Source organism: Alosa alosa, chromosome 17 (assembly GCF_017589495.1).
Source record: "Alosa alosa isolate M-15738 ecotype Scorff River chromosome 17, AALO_Geno_1.1, whole genome shotgun sequence".
NCBI lineage: Eukaryota > Metazoa > Chordata > Actinopteri > Clupeiformes > Clupeidae > Alosa > Alosa alosa.
The window spans coordinates 3,982,933-4,004,943 of record NC_063205.1 but is presented as its reverse complement, the minus strand read 5'-3'; the positions used below and the strand labels follow the sequence as shown (position 1 = coordinate 4,004,943).

Below are 22,011 nucleotides of genomic sequence, written 5' to 3'. Positions count from 1 at the left end.
CACCCAGCTGACTGATTTTAATGCATGATCTTTGCCTGGTGTTGCCAGACACAGACATGACATGCACACACACACACACACACACACACACACACACACACACACACACACACACGCACACACACACACACACACACACACACACACACACACACACACACACACACACACACACACACACAGCTACATGCACAGACTAACACAAACATGCACAGAGAGAGAGAGAGAGAGAGAGAGTACTATACACAAATAACACAGCACACCCATGTTTAAGGTGTTGTTTTGTGAGGTGAACAGAACAACAAATCTTTTACACACCTAATAGTAAACCTACAGACCCTACAAATATCACATCCAAGCATCCCACCATCTCCACTAGCTTCAGAGGTCAGTGTTACAGGTTATTGTGATGTGATAACTGTTACGCTAATGGCTCTTAGGGCTTTTTTTCACCCCCAGAGGTTTAACTTCTTTACTGTCTGGTCACCTTTGTCTCCTTAGCGATTGCAATTTTACCTCCGGGGAATGGCACTGTCAGGCACATGCTCATTATATAAGCAGCATTCAGGCAAAGAGGGTGGGGTGCTTCCCCATGTAGCACATGTGAGTGGCTTGCTATCTCACACTTGGAACAGTAAAAACCCGACATCATCATGTCATCTGAAGGTCCATCTCATTTTAAATGCTACAGCTGCAGATATTCTGACTAAATTTAGGTCTTACCTTGTGGCCTTGTGGCAACAAGCCAGGCTGCTGTAGTAGATTCCGGAATCACTCCCATCCGCTCTTGTTTGTCTCCAACACGTTTGGGTTGTGTCCCTCCCGAATGCTCCCTCTGTGATTGTTGGCCTCCCTCTTCACTCACCCTGGGGTCCTCAGGATGTTGAGGAAGATTAACTGCTGGCTGGGTTACTTGTTTGATACCTTTTACTTGGGTTGTAGGAGAGCTTGTGATGACAGGCATTGTTCGTGGCATAGTTTGTACAGAGGGAGTTGGCAGATCTGGTTGTATTGATGATGACGATTCAGATTGGTAGTTTGGGGTTGGATAACTTTGATGACCATGGGTCATGCTTTTGTCAGTAGTTTCACCATTGGAAGTTAATTGTGTGAATGTCCAGTTTTCTTGGTGGTGTGTTTCAGATGTTCTTTGGAGGACCTCTTTCTGGCTTGTGTTGCTTGGGGGCCATAAATCCAAGTCAAAGCTGATGTCAGGACGTGGGTCAAGAGCAGGTTTCTTTTTAACTGTTGGTTGTCTGGTCCTGAGCAAAGTGGAAGGAGACTTTGTTCCTGTGAGATAAGACATTGTACCTTGTGCAGGGATGCTGTATGGAGTTTTCTGTAGCGAGGTTGTCTGGATTGGCTGATATGAGGGAGAGTCAGTCCAATCTGACCTTTCTTTAGGACCTGGGGCAGTGCTTGTGGAAATGGGCCCATCATTGAAATGACTGGTATCTGAAAGTTTGTATGTCTCATTGTAATTATCTGGGAAAGAGTTAGGCTCTGCTTTTGGGGGAATAGGGGTCACAGTTCCTGTGTGCCAGGGCCATGGAACATGAGGGGTGCCCTGACTGGGACTTGGCGTGGAGGTATCATTTGTAGAGACCTCTGGGTTTGGGGCTTTCCGTGTGTTAACAAGATCCCACGGATTGAAGGGCAGGAGTGAGGCTGGTTTCACCGCTGCAATACTATTTCTTACTGTTTCCAAAGGGTTCCAAAAACTAGTCCCCTTCTTGTCAGAGTTCTTCTGTGGTGGTGCTGTAATCTGATCACTGTCTCTGTAAAATGACCAACCATGAAGAGGGCCGGGAAGGGAGCAAGAAATGCAAAGCAGTAATGTCAGATGAAAGAGAAGCATACTGTCCCTTTCTACTGGTGTCGTCCAGCAGTCACATATTGCCTTCCATTCTCCAGTAAGCCTTCAAGGCTTGCTGGGCCGTTCCTACAGAGTGACCTAAAAGAAAGAGAGAGAAGAGTCTGTGACAGCCAATATTATGGGAATTACCTGACATGCAACAAAGAGGACAAATGCACTAGTTAGATCAGTGACCACTGAGCAGCTGGCGAAGCTTTAGTATTGTTTTCCCTTTCGATATGTGAACAAAAATGGGTCCTACATGTTGTGGCTGGGTGAAAAAAGGGGTGACATTGTTCCATGGGAACAGGGTCTGTCTTTGTTGGGGGGAGGGGTTCTGGGGGCATGAGGGTAATTTGGTAGTTCAAAGCCAATGCACCGTTGCCTCAGTGAGGAGATTGGAGCTGCAATGGAATTTCCTTTAGAGAAGAACCTGTATAGTGAGCAGAGCCTCTGACTCGGACTGCACGCCCATCCCCCAATTCTTTTATTCTGTTCACATTTCATTTGTTCTTTAAACAGGGATAAAGTGCCTGGATTACCCTGCTGTGGATCATTTGGATGCTATCTTTAAACAACCAGCTGAGTGCTCTAAATCCCTCGCTCACTCTATCAATTCTACCTTTTGTGTGCTGTCGCTCCCTCTCTCTGTCTCACTCCAACAACACTAAATAGCTTCCTGGGTGGGATTAAATCCATTGTCAATAATCTATAATTTGGCATTATACCCACACCAGGATTAACATGTCCCAAGAGAGACTAGTCTTCTTCTTCTGTGGAGGAGCCAATCTATCATAAAGTTACGTGTACCTGATAACTGTCTGAACCCACTATAACCAGGATACAAACACCATTACATTATGATTACTAATTGAATTGACTCTCTTTACAATTACTTTAATATCATTTTATTTTATTTATGAGTTGTTACTGTGTCAGAATTCACATTTTCATACGTCACATTTTGAAATGTAATATAATGACAAAAACAAAGCAGATAAATCTGTGATCTGTCCTGCAGTTTCCACAAAGCATCAGGTACTTCTTTCCCAGGCATCAAAATCTTAAATCAGACCTGGTGGATTTTTGCCCATTAGTGACATGCCATTTCTGGTCCACCGTTATCTTACTAGGTAACCATATCGACAAAATAGCATAAAATACCAACAAAATGAACATGTTAAGTATAAATTAAATAATCTGCAAAACAGTGTAACCCCTCAGTGGAGTACCCATATACCGATGAGCAAAACCCCAGTTGACTGCCAGATCTACTTCCAGTGGGCTGACAGGTCCACTGGCCTCTTGCTGTCTGGGTCATAAGTGACAGTTATATCAGAATACTGCAACTTCTGTAGTTACATTACATTACATTTTACATTACATTTAGCAGACACTTCTTGACCAAAGTGACTTACATATGTCAGCTATATTACAAGGGATCATATTGTCCCCGGAGCAACTTGGGGTTAAGTGCCTTGCTCAAGGGCACAACGGTGGAAGCCGGGAATTGAACCGACAACTAGCTAGCCCAGCTCCTTAACCACTACACTACCACCGCCCAGTTGCATGCATTCATAGTTGCATGCATTCACTGGGATCAGTAGGGATCAGGTATGCATTGACTGGGGAATGCCTAGTTACTTCATCTGGTTCCTCCATACTTTTTTAACAGAGCAACCAAACTAAATGTAACACATATCTGTTAATGGGAGGAAACCCTTCCCATACAAGACCAGTGCTGATCAGTCCTCCCTACATGCACTTCTACTGTTCTTTTTCCCCATTGCTCTTCACTTCATATTCAGTTAGGAACACAGAAGAAAGGGAGAGATGCTTTGTTTTTCTGTTTGTTTTGTTAGTTTGAATAATGTATTCTTCTGTTGTAGCTATGCTAATTTAATGTAAGTTAAATACAGTAAACAAATACAGTACGTCAACACAGACACTTACATTTTTTTTTACTTATCTCCATCATTCATATGACTGACTTGGCAATACAAGTGGTTTATTTGTCATGCCAATATAGCATTTTGAGTGGGTGTGTGTGTGTGTGTGTGTGTGTGTGTGTGTGTGTGTGTGTGTGTGTGTGTGTGAGAGAGAGAGAGAGAGAGACCTATCTGAGCACTTCTAAACCTATTACCAGTGTTACAGTAGTGGCTTAGTTCTTACAGTAGTTATCTCCGATAGGGATTCTTTGTTTTACTTGCCATTCACACACGTTAAATATCCATACACTGTTAAAATCCTTTTCTTTTTATCCACTGATAATTACACCAGCCGCTTCAACATGATGAGCTCAGCGCTGTCAATTAGAACTTTTAACTTAAAACAGTTATTACATGTCAGATGTTATTTACTTTCAATTTACTTTCGACTCAAACATTTCATCGATGTGAAGTTAGTTGTTTATATAAGTGTCCTTACATAGAGGTTGTTTCTTATTTTTTGAATGTCAAATGATGGTAATGGGTTCACCTACAGGTTGTGCTCTCTGTGTAGATGTGTATCAGTTGATGGATTCAGGGCACAACGTGCCCCAGTCGATTGTCCTTTGCAGCAATTGATTGCTGTCATGTGTCCTGGTTTACCTTCTGCCTATTCTCTCTACAGAACAGGAACCACTGACGAGGGTTCAAACTGTTGATCAGTTGCTGCTCATTACTGTCATAGAATTGCTCTACAACCAATCAATATTCGTGTTTAGACATATTGAGACCACCTGTTGTCAACAAAAAGAAAAAAATATTCAGCCAAGTTCATTCCAGCTGATTCATAATGTCTCATTATATCCCCTGTGTCATAATGTACTTCCACCTCTCACCACTACTGATATTCATCACAGAGATTCAATTATGTTTGGCTGTGAACATCCAATTATTTACATGCTGTATTAATGTTTGAGTTAGGCCTTCAGTTAGTGACTCAAAAGGACCAGCTCACCCAATCAGATTAATGGTGTACCTGCTGCATACGTCATATTGTCTGCAGGAGCAGAATGATTTTTTTTATTATTATTAATCTGCCATGCTTTCAAATTTGTATCCAAACACCCTCAGGATACATTTCTACCACACAACGTTCAACATACAACCTAATTCTTACACCAGTGGCATGATTTCAAATTGCTTTCACCATGGAAACAGAACCTATTATAAACACTGACATACATGTACAGACCCAGAGAGCAGCACCAGCTCTCTCTCTACCTCTCTGTCTCTCCCTCCCTCTCTCTCTCTCTCTCTCTCTCTCTCACACACACACACACACACATTCTATCACATTCTATCTCTGACATACACATATAGGAACAGACCCTATTTATAGATGGTCAAAAATATTCTCCCTCCCAGATTAACAAACCCTCATCAGCAGCTAGATTACACCCGTAGCAGCGTGGGGAGATGGTTGAGCCAGTGAGAGCAGAGGCACCAGCTCCACTCTGTCTGTGTATGTGCGGAAACGTGCCGTCCACAGCTGCATACAGCGTTTGCACATACAGCATCCCCATTCTACCTGAGGACGATCCCTTTGCCCTGCACCCTCAGCGTTGTCAATCAAGTGTGATGCACGTACCTGTCCTCAGAGATGTAGACTGCTGAATCTGTAATCCAGTAAAGCCTTGAGATGCGGCTGGAAAAGTCTCTCGCTCTCTATCTGTGTGCGGGAGAGTGATTCTGTGCAGTCGCTCCAGAAACAGCTCCCTCCCTCTCTTGCTGCTGCCTCTGCCAGTCTGCCTTATTCTCTCCCTCCCTACCTCCCTCCCCCTCTCTCTCTCTCCCTCTCTCTCTCTCTCTCTCTCTCCCTACCTCCCTCCCCCCCCCCTCTCTCTCTCTCTCTCTCTCTCTCTCTCTCTCTCCTCTCTCTCTCTCTCTCTCTCCCATTCCTACTCATTCTCATGCTGGCTTCCTCGGCTGTTACCCGTGCTGTTTCTCCATCCCATTCTCTCTCCCCCCTCCCCTCTGTCCCCTCCGCTCTCTCTGACCACCCCTCACCCCCCTGTATCGCTGCTTTAGTGTGCAGCCCAGACCCACAATGTCCGTGGTCACACCTCAGTGAGCAGATTGTTCCTGGGTAGGATCTGTTTGCATTATGAATGCTGGGGAACAGAGTCACATTAGTCAGGATGGGTAAGACACTTGTCTGCACTCAAACCTATCACTACAGAACACCAAACAACTTACCAACGTGACAACTATTCACATATATTCTGCATGTCTGCAACATCATCTTGTCACATGGTTTGCCATGCTGAATCAACTCTCTCTCTCTCTCTCTCTCTCTCTCTCACACACACACACACACACACACAAACAAATACATCGACAGAGAGAATGTTTGTGTGTGTGTGTGTGTGAGAGAGAGAGAGATAGAAAGAGGTGGTTGGTTATGCTGAATCAACATAACACACATACAACACACATATTGAGAGAGGGGGGGGGGAGAACACAGTGTTTGACCCTTCACATATTCCCCTTTCCCTTTCACAGCTGTACCATGGTGACTTTTGCCATGCAAAGTTATTGTTGATTAGGCGCCAGTCTATGATCCAGTCTGCAACACAAATATGACATTGTGTGCGGGGCAAAAGGAACATTCCAGCCCTGATTGCTCCTATGATCCAGAGCCATTCTCTACATTTAGAAACAATCACAATGGACCTTGCCCAAGGAAACGTCATTTCCTGATATCTGCTGACGGCTCTTGTTGGATTCCCCTTACGCTACCTCCAGTGGATTGCAGAGAGACTGATCTTCACTCCAGCTCAGATTTGACCTTATTCTCCCCAAACCAGAGTCAGAGTATCTAACTAGATGAGTAACAGTGGGGTAAGTCTCACCAAGCCTGTCAGACTGACATCAAAATATCATCTACCTCATTTGATTTTTTCATTTTAGTGACTAAATAGAATGTAAACTTTTATTTTCTGATCAAAGTATTATAGTAAAACAATTTAATATAACTTTATTTCAATGTTATGGTAGCATGATCCAGAATAATTCTCATTACCAATACGGTAAATGACAAAGGGAGACCATTAGTAAGAAAAAATAATTAGCTGATTTGTTTTTCATTTACACAAATAAGTATATTCAATGAACAGTGCAGTTCGGTGTTTGGTGTTTTAAGCCCCCAACATTGTCTTCCAGACAGCGCTGCATGGAAGGCACTAGGGTTAGGGCTGGGTTAGGGTTAGGTGCCTTGAAGTCGACAGTCGCAGAGCTGCCTTGAAGTCGACAGTGGGGGCTTAAAACACCATCAAGCATGCAGTTCATCAAAATTATTGTTTTATATATTTTTAATTCCATTAACTCTCATTACCGAAATACCACAGCATATCGGTAATGATAATCTACAGTATAATAGAATAAAGATTCTATGACATTAACACAAATATCATGATGTGAGAGAAGAGAGAACAACTGAACTTGATTCCATTCTAAACCTTTTGTCCCAAGTGAAGCAGGGTCTGCTTGTTCATTTAAAGGAACAGTGTAGTCTTTACAGTCCCATTACGGTAATGAGGAACATTTAGTGTGGACACAATAGTTTTACAATAAATGTAATATTTCCTTTTGCAAAATACCATAAATATAAATGTTAACCATAAATATAGACATTTTTACAAAACTTTGCATAATCTTAAAATCTAAAAATGACTTTTCATGAAAATAAAACAAAAAATAGGATAACGGATCCGGACACATTTTGGTAATGAGAATTCACTTTTTGGTTAAATTGCTATTAAATTGTAGCATGGCTAACGCCAGACCTCATCTCAATCTACAACACTGAGATTTGGGGTCTGGGAACCACACATTCATTTTTTCGTATTTGAGGTGTGGTTTACGAATGCCCAGAGCCATTTATTGGGCGCTACGAAGGTCCCAAATGCGCCTGTAGGTAGCTCAATCATATATATTATACCAAATGACGTATGTAGAGCGACAGAAATTCGACGAGGAAGAAGACGATGGGTCAGAGATTTAGCCTTAACCACTAAGAGGGCTAGCTGATATAGTACAGAGCACTACGTTAAGCAACGCTTCCATGGCACTATTGACAAGACGGTGCTGTGCTGAGCACATTAAGAATTGTGCTAGTAGCATCGGCAGTTCGAATCCGGCTTGATGCTTCGGCTGCCGTTGCGGCCGGTGTCACGCGTTCTCCCGTTATACGCTGTCCGGTGGTCAGCCGCCCGTTCGTGACTGCAGGCCGCCACGCGAAATCTTATGAAGCCAAGTGCGTGACTGTTTGTAACTGTTTGCTTTCTGTTTGTTGTGCTTTTTTTACTGAGGGCATTCATATTAATCATTGATATCAATTGCAACACCCAGAGGAATAAAAATCAATTTTACGAAAAAGGAGGACGCCGCTGTGCTGCAGACTTTGACCTACACGCGCCGCTGAGCGGCGGACTTTGACCTACACCCAATAGCCAGCGTCACGAGACTCTAATCATGTATATAATACAGAGCAATACATTAAGCAGCGCCTCTGTGGCACTATTGAGAAGACAGTGGGCCAATTTGGTGTGAATATCGCCAATTTGGTGTGAATACACATTACACACACACAAGGGAAATTTTCTCTCGTTGTTGAGTAGCCTGATGGTACGCACAGTGCGTACGGACGTACACCGGCAGGCGCGCCTGGATAGGTGTGTAGATTTGAACAAAAGGTGGTTTGCTTCTTAACGGGAGCATTTACTGCCTGAAAATTTCAATTTTGTTGACTGTGAGTTTGGTGCTGGGCTGGTGTGTGCCCTATTTCCAGCACATCAACAGTTAAATAGAGAATTCTCATCGCAAAATCAAAATTCCACTGGAGCTCCAAGCGGATTTGTAGGCTACACTCTACTCTCAGCCTTACAACACTGTTTACAGCTCTTCGAGTCACAGTACAATGTCAATGTCACAGTACAATGTCACAGTACATAGCTAATTTAGATACACATATGGGGTGGGTGCTCGTGTTTCTTTAGGAATCAGCTGCCTTGGTTTGTATAGAAATGAATATTAAGTGACACGTAAAAGGGGGGAAATATGTAGCTTTAAGCCTCATATGCAACCTTAAAACTATCAAAATTGTTAATAGGAGGTATACCAAGTTCTGAAATACTATTTTAGATGAGGTAATAATATGCGAGTGTAGGTTCAGTGGGTATACATTAATGTTCTGAACAACTCCTTTCATTACAATTTATTTATTTCAGCACTATTCATTTTTTTAGCATCTGGTAGAATTGATCTTTGACTTTGTTATTAAGCAGCAGAGATATACCACAAACACTGTTTGTTAAAGAACAATAAAATTATGTAATAATATGTGGGTGAAAGGTCAATCTGGACACCATATGTTTGATGCATTTCATCAAGTGCATCCATCTCATACTGGACTTGATCTGGGTTTGTTGGGCCAGCATCCAACATAGGGTTGTGTGTAGGGCATGGGTAACAGGCACTCATAATAGACTATGAGGGAATAGGCTGTTTACTCCATTTTGCCCCAAAGGATATGAAACAACTAAGAATAGCTGCTTGTACTACTGATAAAGTAGTTTTGTCCAAGGAAACAATGGTCCTTAACTGTCCACATTAACAATGGCATCTCCAAATGTTGCTAAGAATATCACAATCTATACTTAGTATCTGAAAAGCTAAATATCTTTACTTTTTACCGTTGTTCAAAGAAGGGATATCTTAATTCATCTCGAAATATCTTAATTTCTATTGTGGAATCTATAAGATAGACAGGTTAACACAAACACAAGTATATATTTAATAAACACCACCAAACCCATTCATTTGATTTTAATACAAAGGGAAAAGCATACTAGTGCACAATGTAAATATACAGCATTCTTGAGTAAAAAGACAAGTTCAGTAAACATCAAAACATCTTTTTCTTTGACATCCCATAAATTGAAGAATACAAACCAAGGGATTTTAAACCATTCCACTTCACAAAATCTCTTCAGAATATCCAGATTTCTAGGTGGCTCTTTTTGGTGGAAATAGACTGAGATGGCCATGGCAGAAACTTGATTTTGTGTTCAGTAAACCATTGCTGTGTGACCCAATACATGTTTTGGATCATTGACCTGCAAGATGGTCGAATCATGAGTTTTAAAATGTCAAAGTATTTCATGGAGTTCATGTGTGTCTGTCAATATACATAACTTCAGCTGTTCACTCCACCCACAGGAGAGAACATCTCTTTCTTCTGTCTCTCTTGTGTGCATCCCAAGGCAGTCAAGATTCCTCCATCCTGCTCCTAGGATTAAATGTTTTTAGCCTGTTCAAAATAAGCAGTCAAGATTCCTCCATCCTGCTCCTAGGATTAAACGTTTTTAGCCTGTTCAAAATATATTCTGAGGAAGACCAAATCCATGTTTCTGGATGAAGTACACTGATGCATGGTTGTGTTACAGTACATGTCTTATTTTTCACATGATCAGTGTGCTCCTACGCATGTGCCTGTGAGGAAAGACGGGTGAGGGTTTGCTGTATCTCTAACGCATGTTTGAAATGAGCACGCCTACACATGTGTGAAAGGGCATTTTCCCATCCCAGTTCCCGCTCTGAATCTGTTCATTCTCCACTGCGTGGGCAAGGGAATCTGTTATTATGCACTATAACTACCCGAGGACTGCCACTGATGTTTGCCAACATGTGCTAGTGAGCAGGGTGGGGTGACCTTGATCTCTAGGGGTGATTTACACATTGAAGCCTCCGATCCACTCACAAGCAAACCCACAACCACTGGATGAGCAAGTGTACCTTCTATACAGTGTCTTAACTTGGTAAGAAAGTAAATACAGAGTAATATGTCAATGATCAGGTTAATGTAATGTTTGGATTAAGGCATTTGTCCATTGGAATAAGCATGATTAACACAACACGTAAGATTCATTTGAATCGTGATTAGAAAATGTTTCGGTTGTATGTGTGAACTGAGCCAATGTGGTCAAGTCAGTGGAGTGTCCCAAAGAGAGATGGGCATTCTGAGTGTGTGAGCGAGGGTTGACAACAAGCCATACACAAGCTAAACAATAGTCAAGGAAAGCAACAATGGGCAAGGACTGGGTCAGTTCCAATGATGGGGACAGTGGTGGGTAGGTAGGTAGAGATGCCTTGAACAGATCTATATGGGTGTCTGGCTGCAATGCCTACACAAATATCATCTACAACAGAGGAAACATATGTCATTCTCAGCCTTCATACACACACATGCCTTCATACACACACACACACACACACACACACACGCATGCACGGACACACACAGACACACAGACACACACACACACAAACACCCACACACGCACACACACAAGCACACACACACACACACACACACACAAACACACACACACATGCACGCAAGCAAGCACACACACACAAACAGACACACGCACGCACGCACGCGCACACACACACACGCACACACACACACACACTCATACACACATACACATCATTCTCATAGCAAACAATGAGTTTCTATAGCAACAACAACCCTAGCAGCAAAGAAAGATGGTGAACACTAAGGGAAGTACAACGGAGAGGAGAGAGGAGAGTGACCAAGGAGACAATGCTTGATTGAGATGCTAAATAAGACCATCAGGGACAAGAAGAGGAGAAGGACAAAGGAAATGTCATATTAGACACCAAAGACACACACACATGCAAATATACTCATTCACCACAGAATTTCTGTCTATGTATGATACACATGCAGAAATAGCCACACAGTTGACTACCAAAAAGTCATGATTGAACTCTACCACCACCCTGTGGTTTGGAATGGAACAGGCAAAACTTTTTTTTCAAAACCACTCAACTATTTCAGTTTCTATCTACCATATCTACGTAACACATTTATGCATCTTAGTGGAAAGTCCCCTAAATGTTAAATATAACACGCACAGGATTTTGACAACCCACTCCCTTAAAGTAAACTGAGAATCTATGACATCAAATGGACCAGTCTCTGTGTTGGACAGTCTCGGTGAAGCAGTCACCAGACACAGCACCCACTGGGTGTTTCCATTTCCATTTCATCACTGTGTTCCCTTTATCACAGTCATCCCATTTATAATGGATTGGCTCTTTTCCCATATTTTACCCAAGAAGGTGTTTCCCTCCTATACTGCTGCTAAGCACTCTGACTTCCTCAACGATGGCTTAGACTGGACTTAGAGAGCTTTGGGTCTCAGTTTAACTGACCTCAGTCCATCAGAATTTGGTAAGGATGAACATAATATTGTAACACAGTATATATTAAAAGAAATTGTAACAATGTTTCATGAAAAAACATCCTATGAGCCTACAGATAAAGTAGAATAGAAAATTATTTTGGATTTCTGTTCTGTTTTTACTCCCATTTACTGACTCCATGACGGCATGGCCTCGCTGTCTGGTTGCATCAATTCAATCGAATTGTACTTCCTGTTAAATGGGTGTTGGGTTGGTAAATAATGGTAGGACTGTATGAGGAATGATGTATTAAAGATGGGTGTCTCACTGGGGTGTCAATCAGAACACAAAAGAGTCGATGCAATTCAATCCAGCACTTTACTTGAGGTGTTGAAGAATCTACACAGCACAGCAAGCACAATAAGGTACACTGGTTGTTATGTTCCAATAGCTATGTGTATCTAGTTAAATCTGTTTCCGTGTATCTGTGTGTGTGTATGTGTGGTCTGGAATAAACAAGAATAAACAAGAAATAATGTGTCTGTTAATTTCCCATTCTAAAGTTACATAAACATTGGCATCACATACATTGCATTAATACAATATCATACATTGCATTAATACAATATAAACTGACATTTCTCTATTATAATGACAATTCTATAATTTCTCTATATAATGATTATTCTAATGTAAAACAGTAATTACCATTGAAATAAATTACAATAGTGCCACCTTGTGGCCAGCTGAATTACCATTAGACTGTACGCTAGGGCTCTGGAATTTTCCACGAACGTGGCCACTAATCTAATTACCAGTCACATCTTACACATGGCATACATCGTCAGAAACGGGTCTAATAAGGCAAAATAATGTCACATCTAAGTGCTAACATAGTGTAGATATGAAACAGGTTACAGTTTAAGGAGATAGCAACATTAATCACGAACTACAAGGAGTTACAAAGTGCAAGTAATCTCCGTAAATGCTAGATTCTATTGACGAGCTCTAAACATGTATCTAAGCAAGTACGTGACAACACTCAAACATATATCACATAGGCCTACAATACGGGAATTATACAGAACAACTCACTTTTTCAGCATTGACGCACACATCACATACAAACGTTTCCTCCCTCTCACTCCGCTGCTGCATCTAACTAACTTGAGGTGACGGCGGGAAATGTTCATAGCCTACTGGCACATGCGCACAGACACGGCCTTTCCAACACTTCCTTTTTGTATTTTATGTTTAAGCAGGAATTTGATTTAATTTATTGATTGATTATTGATTATTGATTATTGATTTATTAGACAGGGATATAGAGAAATTGCACAGCTGTTATCCAGCCACTGTGACTTTCCAGTACCTGTTCCCAGAAAAGCTTTTACATCAACAAACACAAAGCATGTTCACAAATAGAAGTAAACAGAATTCAATTATGTGATGCATTTCAGGGCTTTCAGGGCAGAAAAGAAAACCCATACTGACCACCATACTGAAACAACACCACATTATCATTATGATTTAATTTGTTTCCCCCAGGCATTTACACAAAACAGTATTCACATTCCATGAGACAACAGTTACACAGGATCACTTCAGTGCCCAGTTGAGTGACTGTACCACTTTGCCCTTTAAAGTCACTGTCTCTAGGTTTTTTTTTTGTCCACTGAAATGTGTGAGCAATTAAACACTGAGACAATGTTGAGGTTGTTATACATGTGGCATTAAATAGTTTACATATCATCACAAACCTGGCACAAGGGCACGGGAAGGGGGGTGCTGAGGGTGCTGCAGCATGCTGCCAGGAGATAGATTTTTTAAAATATTATATATAGGCCTATATTTTTAGATAATTACTAATTCGCTGTCTGACATTATTTATATCTTTGTATGTGAAATGATGAGTCAAATAGCAAAAAGGGTTATGGATAGGTTCGAATATAGGCTACTAAAAATGAAGAGTTATAGAGATCAACGTGAACGTGAGTCAGTTACTGTAAGAACCGTAGCGTGGTTCATCTATAGCGATCAAGTGTGTAGGCCTACGGATGATATAGGCCTAGGCCTATATTCTATGCGATTTACACGTTCAAAAAAAAAAACCATGGATAAGCTGAAAGAAACTTTAATTGTGTTTTGCAGTTTTGCAAAAATAATAAATGCATAGCTAGTGAAATCATTTCACTATCATAGTCGCTAAGATAGAACTTATTAGGACACATATTGCTGTGGAGACGACACACTTTAGGCTATTCAGAAATTATTTGCGAGATCATTGCAGCCTGATTATTAGCCTATATTTAAAGCCTAACATCTCTGGTGTGGTTTTGACGATCAGAAAAGTAATTTTCCTTAGCTATACTGAAATAGGCTAACGATGTCAAGTGCACTTCTGTGGGGTTAGGGTGGGCGCAGTGGACTCGGGGTGCTGTCGCAGAACATACGACGAAATGGCTAGTGCAAGGAAACCAGGATTGTTTTTGTGGACTGATGGTGAACTGTCAACTTTGTGAAGGGTGCCAGTGCAGTCCCGTCCTTTATTTGGCTAACGCAGGTAGGCCTACTAATCACCTTTACTTTCTTTGGTTGTAGGATAGTCCGTGATTCACATTAGTTTTGGCTATCACCGCAATTAGGCTACTAAACGCAAGGCTTACCCAAGTTCTAGGCTATTCGCCACATTTATAATATTGCTATAAAACCTTCGTTAGTAACAGTCAATACTTTTGCCTGCATCAAATCGCATATTCGCATTCAGTGTGCTACCATCGGCTTAACGTGAGTTCTAAGCGTCTTTGTATGCTTATATCTGATTTCACTCGACTGTGAATGCATGTATATATGTTGTAAGACATGTAAAATAAATGAATGACACTGGCACTACGCACAAATTAATGTAGCCTAAACTTACACCGCACTTTCCTAATAACTTAAAGGAACCATATGTAAGATTGTGGCCAAAACTGGTACTGCAATCACTTTCAAAATATTGAAGAGCGGTGTATCCCCTCCCCCTCCCCCCTGACTCGAGGTTGCCAACCCTGATGGCGAAACACTACTGACTTTGTGATTAGTAGATAGGTGGAGGGTGGCGCATCAGGCCAAAACACAACATGACATGACAAAACACAACATCAACATCAGTTGAGGGCTGCAATTTCACTTTTTAAATGACAATATCCTGGCCGGACTACTGTTGTCAGTGATATAAGTATTTGAAATGAACATGATTTCTTAATGTCTAGTGACATATCAGGGCCATTTTATGATTAATTGAAATATTTTTCTTACATACGGTTCCTTTAAGTTCTCTCGCGTCACTGACAGTAGCTAGAATGCATAAAAAAACACCGGGAAAAACAGTGTTCAGTTCACCAAGTCATAAGCTACCGGCGCTGCGCAGCACCAGTTGTGATATTTATCTTACGGAGTGTAATCGTAGTAATGTCATGTATGACAACTAGTAGCCTATTGTTAGGCAACTAACTAACTAACCAACTACGTAATACTATAATGGTGCATTCAGAGCACCTCGGAATGACAAGGACCGCCCCCATGGCTACTATGTTTTTCCGACAGCAAGTGTTCATGTGCTTTGCGGAATGTGTGACAAACACGGATGCCACAACAAAGGTTAAAACATACACTCACTAATCCTAAACAAACAACTGTATTTGCTTAAAATATAGATGCTTGTGAAAGAAAGATATGCAGCTTTCAAGTGATAAAAAGGGCAAATTCCCAAGTTCACATTAAAACTGTTGGACATGAAAGGCCACATGGACTACAAACGAACTACAACGTGACGACAAAAGTGATGATGAGCCCCTAACTGGGCAACTCTGTTAGCAAAATCTAGCCCCAGTTTCCGACCTCTGACTCACACATTAAGTGACGTGAATGACGAAGAATGACAATGTTTTCACTCGGAGAAAGGTTTTTCCGAAGCCCATGAACGCTAGGTTAGTGCAAGTCCAGGGCAGCTGAGGTGTGGTGATGACATCATCGATACGCAAGCAGGATGTGCGGTTTCGCTGTCTAAACGAATTCAGACGGGCTACGGTTTCAGATTTTTCCACTCTGGGACCAGGTTTCAAAAAAGTGCTGTTTCGGGCAGTGCGTTTACAGGATTCGTTTGGACGCTCGGCCAAGACGAAGCAAAACCTCTGCGTTTAACCTAAAAAGCGTCTCTGTGTGGACAGGCCCTAAAACTTCTCACTATCACCCGCACACCGCACTAAAATGATGTATTTAGCAGTCAAAATCCTAAACATGTCCGGGGATCGTCGGACATCCATTATTTTTGTTATTCAGCACCCCTGGTCAAAAATACATTCCCGCGCGCCTGACCTGGCATATACAACTAACTAAAAACGAACTAAAATAGGCAAACAGACACCAAGAGAAAGATTGTTCTTGGCAGGGGGTTCTGAAATAATTCGGAACAGACATGTGAAACCTGGCCAATGCACATGTTTCCAGGAATAATAATGAAAAAACACATCTGAAAAATCACATGACTGCAGGGATTGCTTTTGAAACATCAAAGTGACTGAGTGAACAGAGTAAATTATACGTTGTACGATATGACGCTGATATGGCTTAACCCTTGAGTCATTAACTTCCACCTCCATATTCACACTCAGGTCTTGCTCCAAGAATAGCTGTGCAGCTAGTACAGTGAACACTCATAGCATGTCATTGCTACTTGGTACTTGCTCATTGCTACTACAATGGTGACACCATGAAATTGTTATGTTTTCATGTTTGCTCAACTGAAGGAAATAAGTCTATTAGAACTTCTGGTACAAGGGTGGCTAATAAATCAGAAGAAAACATATTTGCTAATGTGGCCTACCCTACCCTGGAGTATTACTGGCAGTAAAGTAAAATCTAGTTATGACTTGTTGTTGTTGGTCATCACAAGACAGCATTTGGCAATAACATGTACTGGTTGTTTTCTTAAAGTTCTACAGTGCCTGCCAGAAAACCAAAGTTGTAAGAAGTTGTGTCCAGGCTGGCCTGATTCAAGGCATTCATTAATTATCTGTTTTGTAGCCTTTACTGTGTTCTGTAGTCTACTGCTACAATGCCATGTTTTCCAGATAATTATTGAAGTCCTATGTTTTCCCTGGATTGTTCTACAGGTATCTAAATTCTCTGTAAAAGCTATACCAGTAGCAGAAGACAGAACAAATAAAAGCAAGGGATATTCTATGAGAAACATTGAATGTCACGTGTCTACAAGCCACTGGAAAAGGCCAAGGGCTCATGGTAAAATAGAAAATAGGTTCACCCATTTATCTGCCCAGGTATTTGGTTCGTAAAACCATCTAGACTAATACAAAACAAAGTATATACTGGCAATATAACGTCCACAAATTCAACGTTTATTGATGCCGTCAAATAAGGCTTAAGCAATGACTCAGTTTTAAGGTAGGCATCCCATAACTGTTCACTGACATGACATCTGACTCAGAAACGTACAATGTCTGTTAACAAATGACACAACCCTTCATTGCTAAAGCCAACTAATACAACCCATACTTACAAACCAGCTGTGTGGTGCTAGCCCATCCATTAGCCTATTACTGTAAGTTGTGGCACAACATATGCTTATTATATGGGGTGACAGTTGTACAGTCCCACTGTCCTGAGAAATACAGGAAAAAACTATTTGTCAGTGCTGCCAAGGTTCAAAGGCATTGTCACATATTCATCTCCTGTGTAATCATTTTCTCATGGACTGCTTTAGTGGCCTATCTGGAATGTGGCATATTTTCTACTTCTGATGTGGTTTAAGCTGCCCAGGCTCTGGGTTTACCATTCTTACATCATATCCTCTGTTAAACAAGACCATATGATGGTGACGTATTTGGTGTGCTACTGGTCTTAAAAAAATACTCAATATGGCCATCCCATCCCTATGAGAATAAGTTAATGTATATCCATACATGATATATCCATACACTGTTGGGCCTATGTAAATTGACATGTGTTTCAGAGTTTTAGGATAGAAGACACATGACAAGGCCCTCCCATGTTAAATCACCCTTCATAAAGCAATTATAAGATGCACATTCACTGTTAGCTGACGTATCTGCTTATGTAGTGAGGCCATTACAGATGATTCAGAATGCAGCAGCACATCTGGTCACATCTAATCAGCCAAAGAGGACACATATAACTCGTTTTAGGTACTATTTATTTATCTTCCTATACCAGCCAGAATTAACACTTTGTATAGGACACGAATAGCACCTTGCTATTTGAATTCCATGATTCAGTTATACGTCTACTCTCGCCCACTGTGGTGCTGTGTTGACCATTCATACACTAAGAGGTCACAATCAAGACTTTTTTCACGTTGGTAGTTGTCTATGTGGTAGTTTTGGACTTCCAATAAGTGTTTAAAGAGTCATCTGTTCACCTTGCACCTAATCAATTAATTGTCTTACAGAGTTATGGTTTGTATTTATGTTTTTTGTTATTATTAAATTATTATCATTATTTTCATTCTTGACACTTGATATTGTTATTGATATTGTTGTTATTATTACTATTACTATTAGCCTATGTTTTATGTAGTTTGGACAAAAGCATCTGACTGCCAAATACCATAGCAAAGGCACTAGGCAGAGCCCATAAAGAGTGCCACACAGGCTTACCCGAAGCAACACACATTTCTATTTTTGGTTTCGTTAAAGTTTGTGACATAAGCTATTTGAGCTCTAAAATGGAAACAATGACCCAAAATCAACATGTTCTGTGTTGACTGGAAGGTATTGTTTATGGCTCATTGCTGCCAATTTGTAGTGGATCATGAATAGCTCAATCTGACATAGGCTTAGGCTTAACTATGAGAAGACATATTTCTCATTAAACATATTAAAAAGAGACATTAAAAATTGAGTGGACATTATAGGCTGTAAAATAGGCATTTAAATGATGATGGTTTCACAGGCACTGTAGTGTTACAATGTATGTGACAAGGCTAGCTTGAGGTTAAAATTGTTCATTAAAATAGCCTATGCATAGCCAGATAGATATGCTGCCTTTAATTATGGCTATGTTTGCACATCGGCACATCAGAGCTGCACGCTGTTCATTTACTGAATATATGGATTTGCTTCGGCCTATTTCGGCACACCTATTGCGAAACACTACACACAATGTCTTACATTAGACACTTTGTTCAAAAGTGAAATCTCCTGACATCATTGGGAAAACACTTCTATTCAAAATTAAAACACTTTCAGTCTGAGGCTTAGCAGTACAAATAGACTTGAAGTTTGTTATTGTGTACTTGTTCAAGTGTGTACTTTTACATTGAGTACTTGTTCAAGTGTGCACTTTTACATTGAGTACTTGTTCTGTATTTGGTCTTTTACTCCTCATTTCTAAAACCTATCAAATAATTATTTTCAGTGGGCCAATGAAATGTATATGACCACCAACCACATACCTGCATGCCTCTTTTGCAAGCCATTGAGGTGGGTTCAAGGGTGGATATGGCACACAAGGTGATATTTTCCCCGTTGCGAAGCCCGAGAGGACATCACTTACAATGTCAACGAGGACTTGTCGCCAGATCTTAACAGAAGGCAGGATCCATAAACCCCCACCCCACCCCCCACCCTAGCCCCACACACACACACACACACACACACACACACACACACACACACACACACACACACACATACACACACACACACACACACACACACACACACACACACACACACACACACACACACACACACACACACACACACACACACATGTTTTTTCTTTTTACTTTGGTTTTGTTGCTACATTTTGTATTAGTTTAGAGTACATTCACTGCATTGGTAAGTGTGATTCTATTTTTCTTTATTTCTGTAAGAATGTTTGTTTTCTTGCAAAACAATGACAGTTGATTACTGCAGATATTCTGCTTTTGAGTTTTACAGAAGACTGAGTCTGAGAAAATGAAAATAAAAACAGAACACAAAGACTGCAGTGAATTATATAAATCACATCAGTGTGTTGCTGTTGATTTGAAAGAGTAGTTCAAATAGTGCATGTGTGTATGGTTTTGTTGCAATACATGTTTAGAAAGGATTGTTGAGTTTTGATTGTAGTGTTTCATTTTGACACAGATGTGAGTTGTTTATGTCAAAACTCTACACACAGCCAAATAACATACCTTGGAGATAATGAGCCAAATTCTGCAAAAAAGTGTGTAAGCAATAGGCAAAAACTGTAAAGATGACTCAGTCATTGACATCTTGCAGATACCGTTGATTTGACAGCCATCAGGCTACTTAATGTCCACATATTTATTTCTCTCTTGACATAGAAAAATATCATAGATTAATTAAAAAGTTTCTTTTTTCTTTATTCTTAATTATAAAAGGCTACATATTTCTGTAACATCACCTCAGCACATGGCAAAATAGCATAGCATTTTATGTGAATTTGTGTGCATTTCAGTGCATTTATATAAAATCTGCTAATAAATAACAAAGAGAAATTCAGGAAGTTACAATACACCAAGAAAGAGCCCTTACATAATTTACTGATAATTTAGTTTCCTTTACAGTAAAAGGCCAACATATTTAAGGGAGTATGTGTGTGTGCGTGTGTGTGTGTGTGTGTGTGTGTGTGTGTGTGTGTGTGTGTGTGTGTGTGTGTGTGTGTGTGAGTGCGCGCATGCTCAAGTGCATATGCATGTGCGCCTATGCATTAGTGTGCATGTACGGTATGTGTGTGTGTGTGTTTGTGTGAAAGATATCGGCACAAAGAGAAGAAGAGTGCCTGCTCATTTAACATGGCTTTAGCTTGTCCAAGTTTAGACACAGTTTCTCCAGGTATCTTTGAAGATCCAGCAGGCTGAGGTAGTTTGATGTGATGGGGAAGTCCGTCTCAGACTTAAGCAGAGTGCTGTCAGCCTTAGGTAGCGTGCAGCCCTGACTGATAGCCGTCCCACGAAGGTGACCAAGCAGAGTGTCCACATCCTCCTCCACTTGTCTCAGATGATGTGCCGGTGGGACACGCAACCTCGCCAGCAAGGAGCTCAGGTGACCGACAATGGAGGTTAAACCTTCGATGGGAGTGTCTTCATAAGTGCCAAAGCTTATCTCAGGAGACATATTAAAATGCTAGAGAGAGCAAGAGGGAGAGAGAAAGCAATCAAATGGTAAAGAATTGTGAAATATGAAATGATAGAATATGATTGCAAAATCGTATACCCTTCACATACTGTAGAAGGCATGTATCCAGTTGTTCATAGTTAGAGTGAATTAAGAAATGCATTAAAGATTTACAAGATACACATCCAACTTGATTCTGCTTAAGGGAATATACCTTAGGATATTTCTAGGACAGTTATTTTTTTAACATCTCTGAAACCATTAACATAATTAACATTAATAATTTAGGTTTTTACCTCAGCTTTAATCTTCTTGATTCTGGCTATTGTGATTTTGGCCATGGTTTTGATCATATCTCCTGTGATGGTCGGACGAGCATATGCCATGGATGTACATGCCGACGCCATGGCATAAAATAACACCAGTGACAACTTCATATTTCTACGGGGTATAGAATTTAAGAATAAAAAAAATGCAATGCACATTGTAACATTAAACATTTAACATTTGAACAGCTTAAACATTATTGCAATTATCATGTTTTGTTCAACCAGGCAAAATGTATTGTAGAGTTCAAATTAATTTCTGATTAAGAAACAATTTATCCAATTCTAATAAATAAATAATAAGCATACCCTCACAAAATGCTTACCTTTCTTGGTCTGTGACTGAAATATACAATATCTCAACTGAGGTCTTTCTCTCTTTTATACCCTAGTTAAGGTTAGTCAGATGGATGATTCATATCTGGGGCGCTCGGCTCCACCACTGCCACTGGTGAGCCAAGTGAGCCAAATCCAGCCTTCCT

The 22,011-nt window shown here is 40.7% G+C and overlaps 2 protein-coding genes across 2 annotated transcripts in view; both read right to left on the bottom strand.

Moving 5' to 3' along the window:
- The window catches only part of prrt4b (proline rich transmembrane protein 4b), a 17,227-nt gene extending 11,600 nt beyond the window's left edge, over positions 1 to 5,627 (bottom strand). The window contains exons 1-2 of the mRNA XM_048267457.1: positions 5,432 to 5,627; positions 724 to 1,954 (exon numbers count right to left, since the gene is read on the bottom strand). Coding sequence (XP_048123414.1) covers positions 724 to 1,858 — 1,135 coding nt within the window. The 5' untranslated portion in view covers positions 1,859 to 1,954; positions 5,432 to 5,627. The remainder of the gene's footprint in view (positions 1 to 723; positions 1,955 to 5,431) is intronic.
- A 15,249-nt stretch (positions 5,628 to 20,876) lies between these two features.
- On the bottom strand, positions 20,877 to 21,640 carry lepb (leptin b). Its single transcript, XM_048268542.1, has 2 exons — positions 21,500 to 21,640; positions 20,877 to 21,212 (listed from the first exon to the last, which is right to left on the bottom strand). Exons 1-2 carry the CDS (start codon positions 21,638 to 21,640, stop codon positions 20,877 to 20,879), a joined length of 477 nt encoding a protein of 158 aa, XP_048124499.1.
- Between the last annotated feature and the right edge of the window lie 371 nt (positions 21,641 to 22,011).

Excerpts from the sequence above, each read along its gene's own strand:
- lepb (XM_048268542.1), bottom strand. The coding sequence starts at position 21,640 with ATGAAGTTGTCACTGGTGTTATTTTATGCCATGGCGTCGGCATGTACA. Across the intron at positions 21,213-21,499 it reads TCAAGAAGATTAAAGCTGAG|CATTTTAATATGTCTCCTGA; the intron begins GTAAAAACCTAA and ends TGCTCTCTCTAG.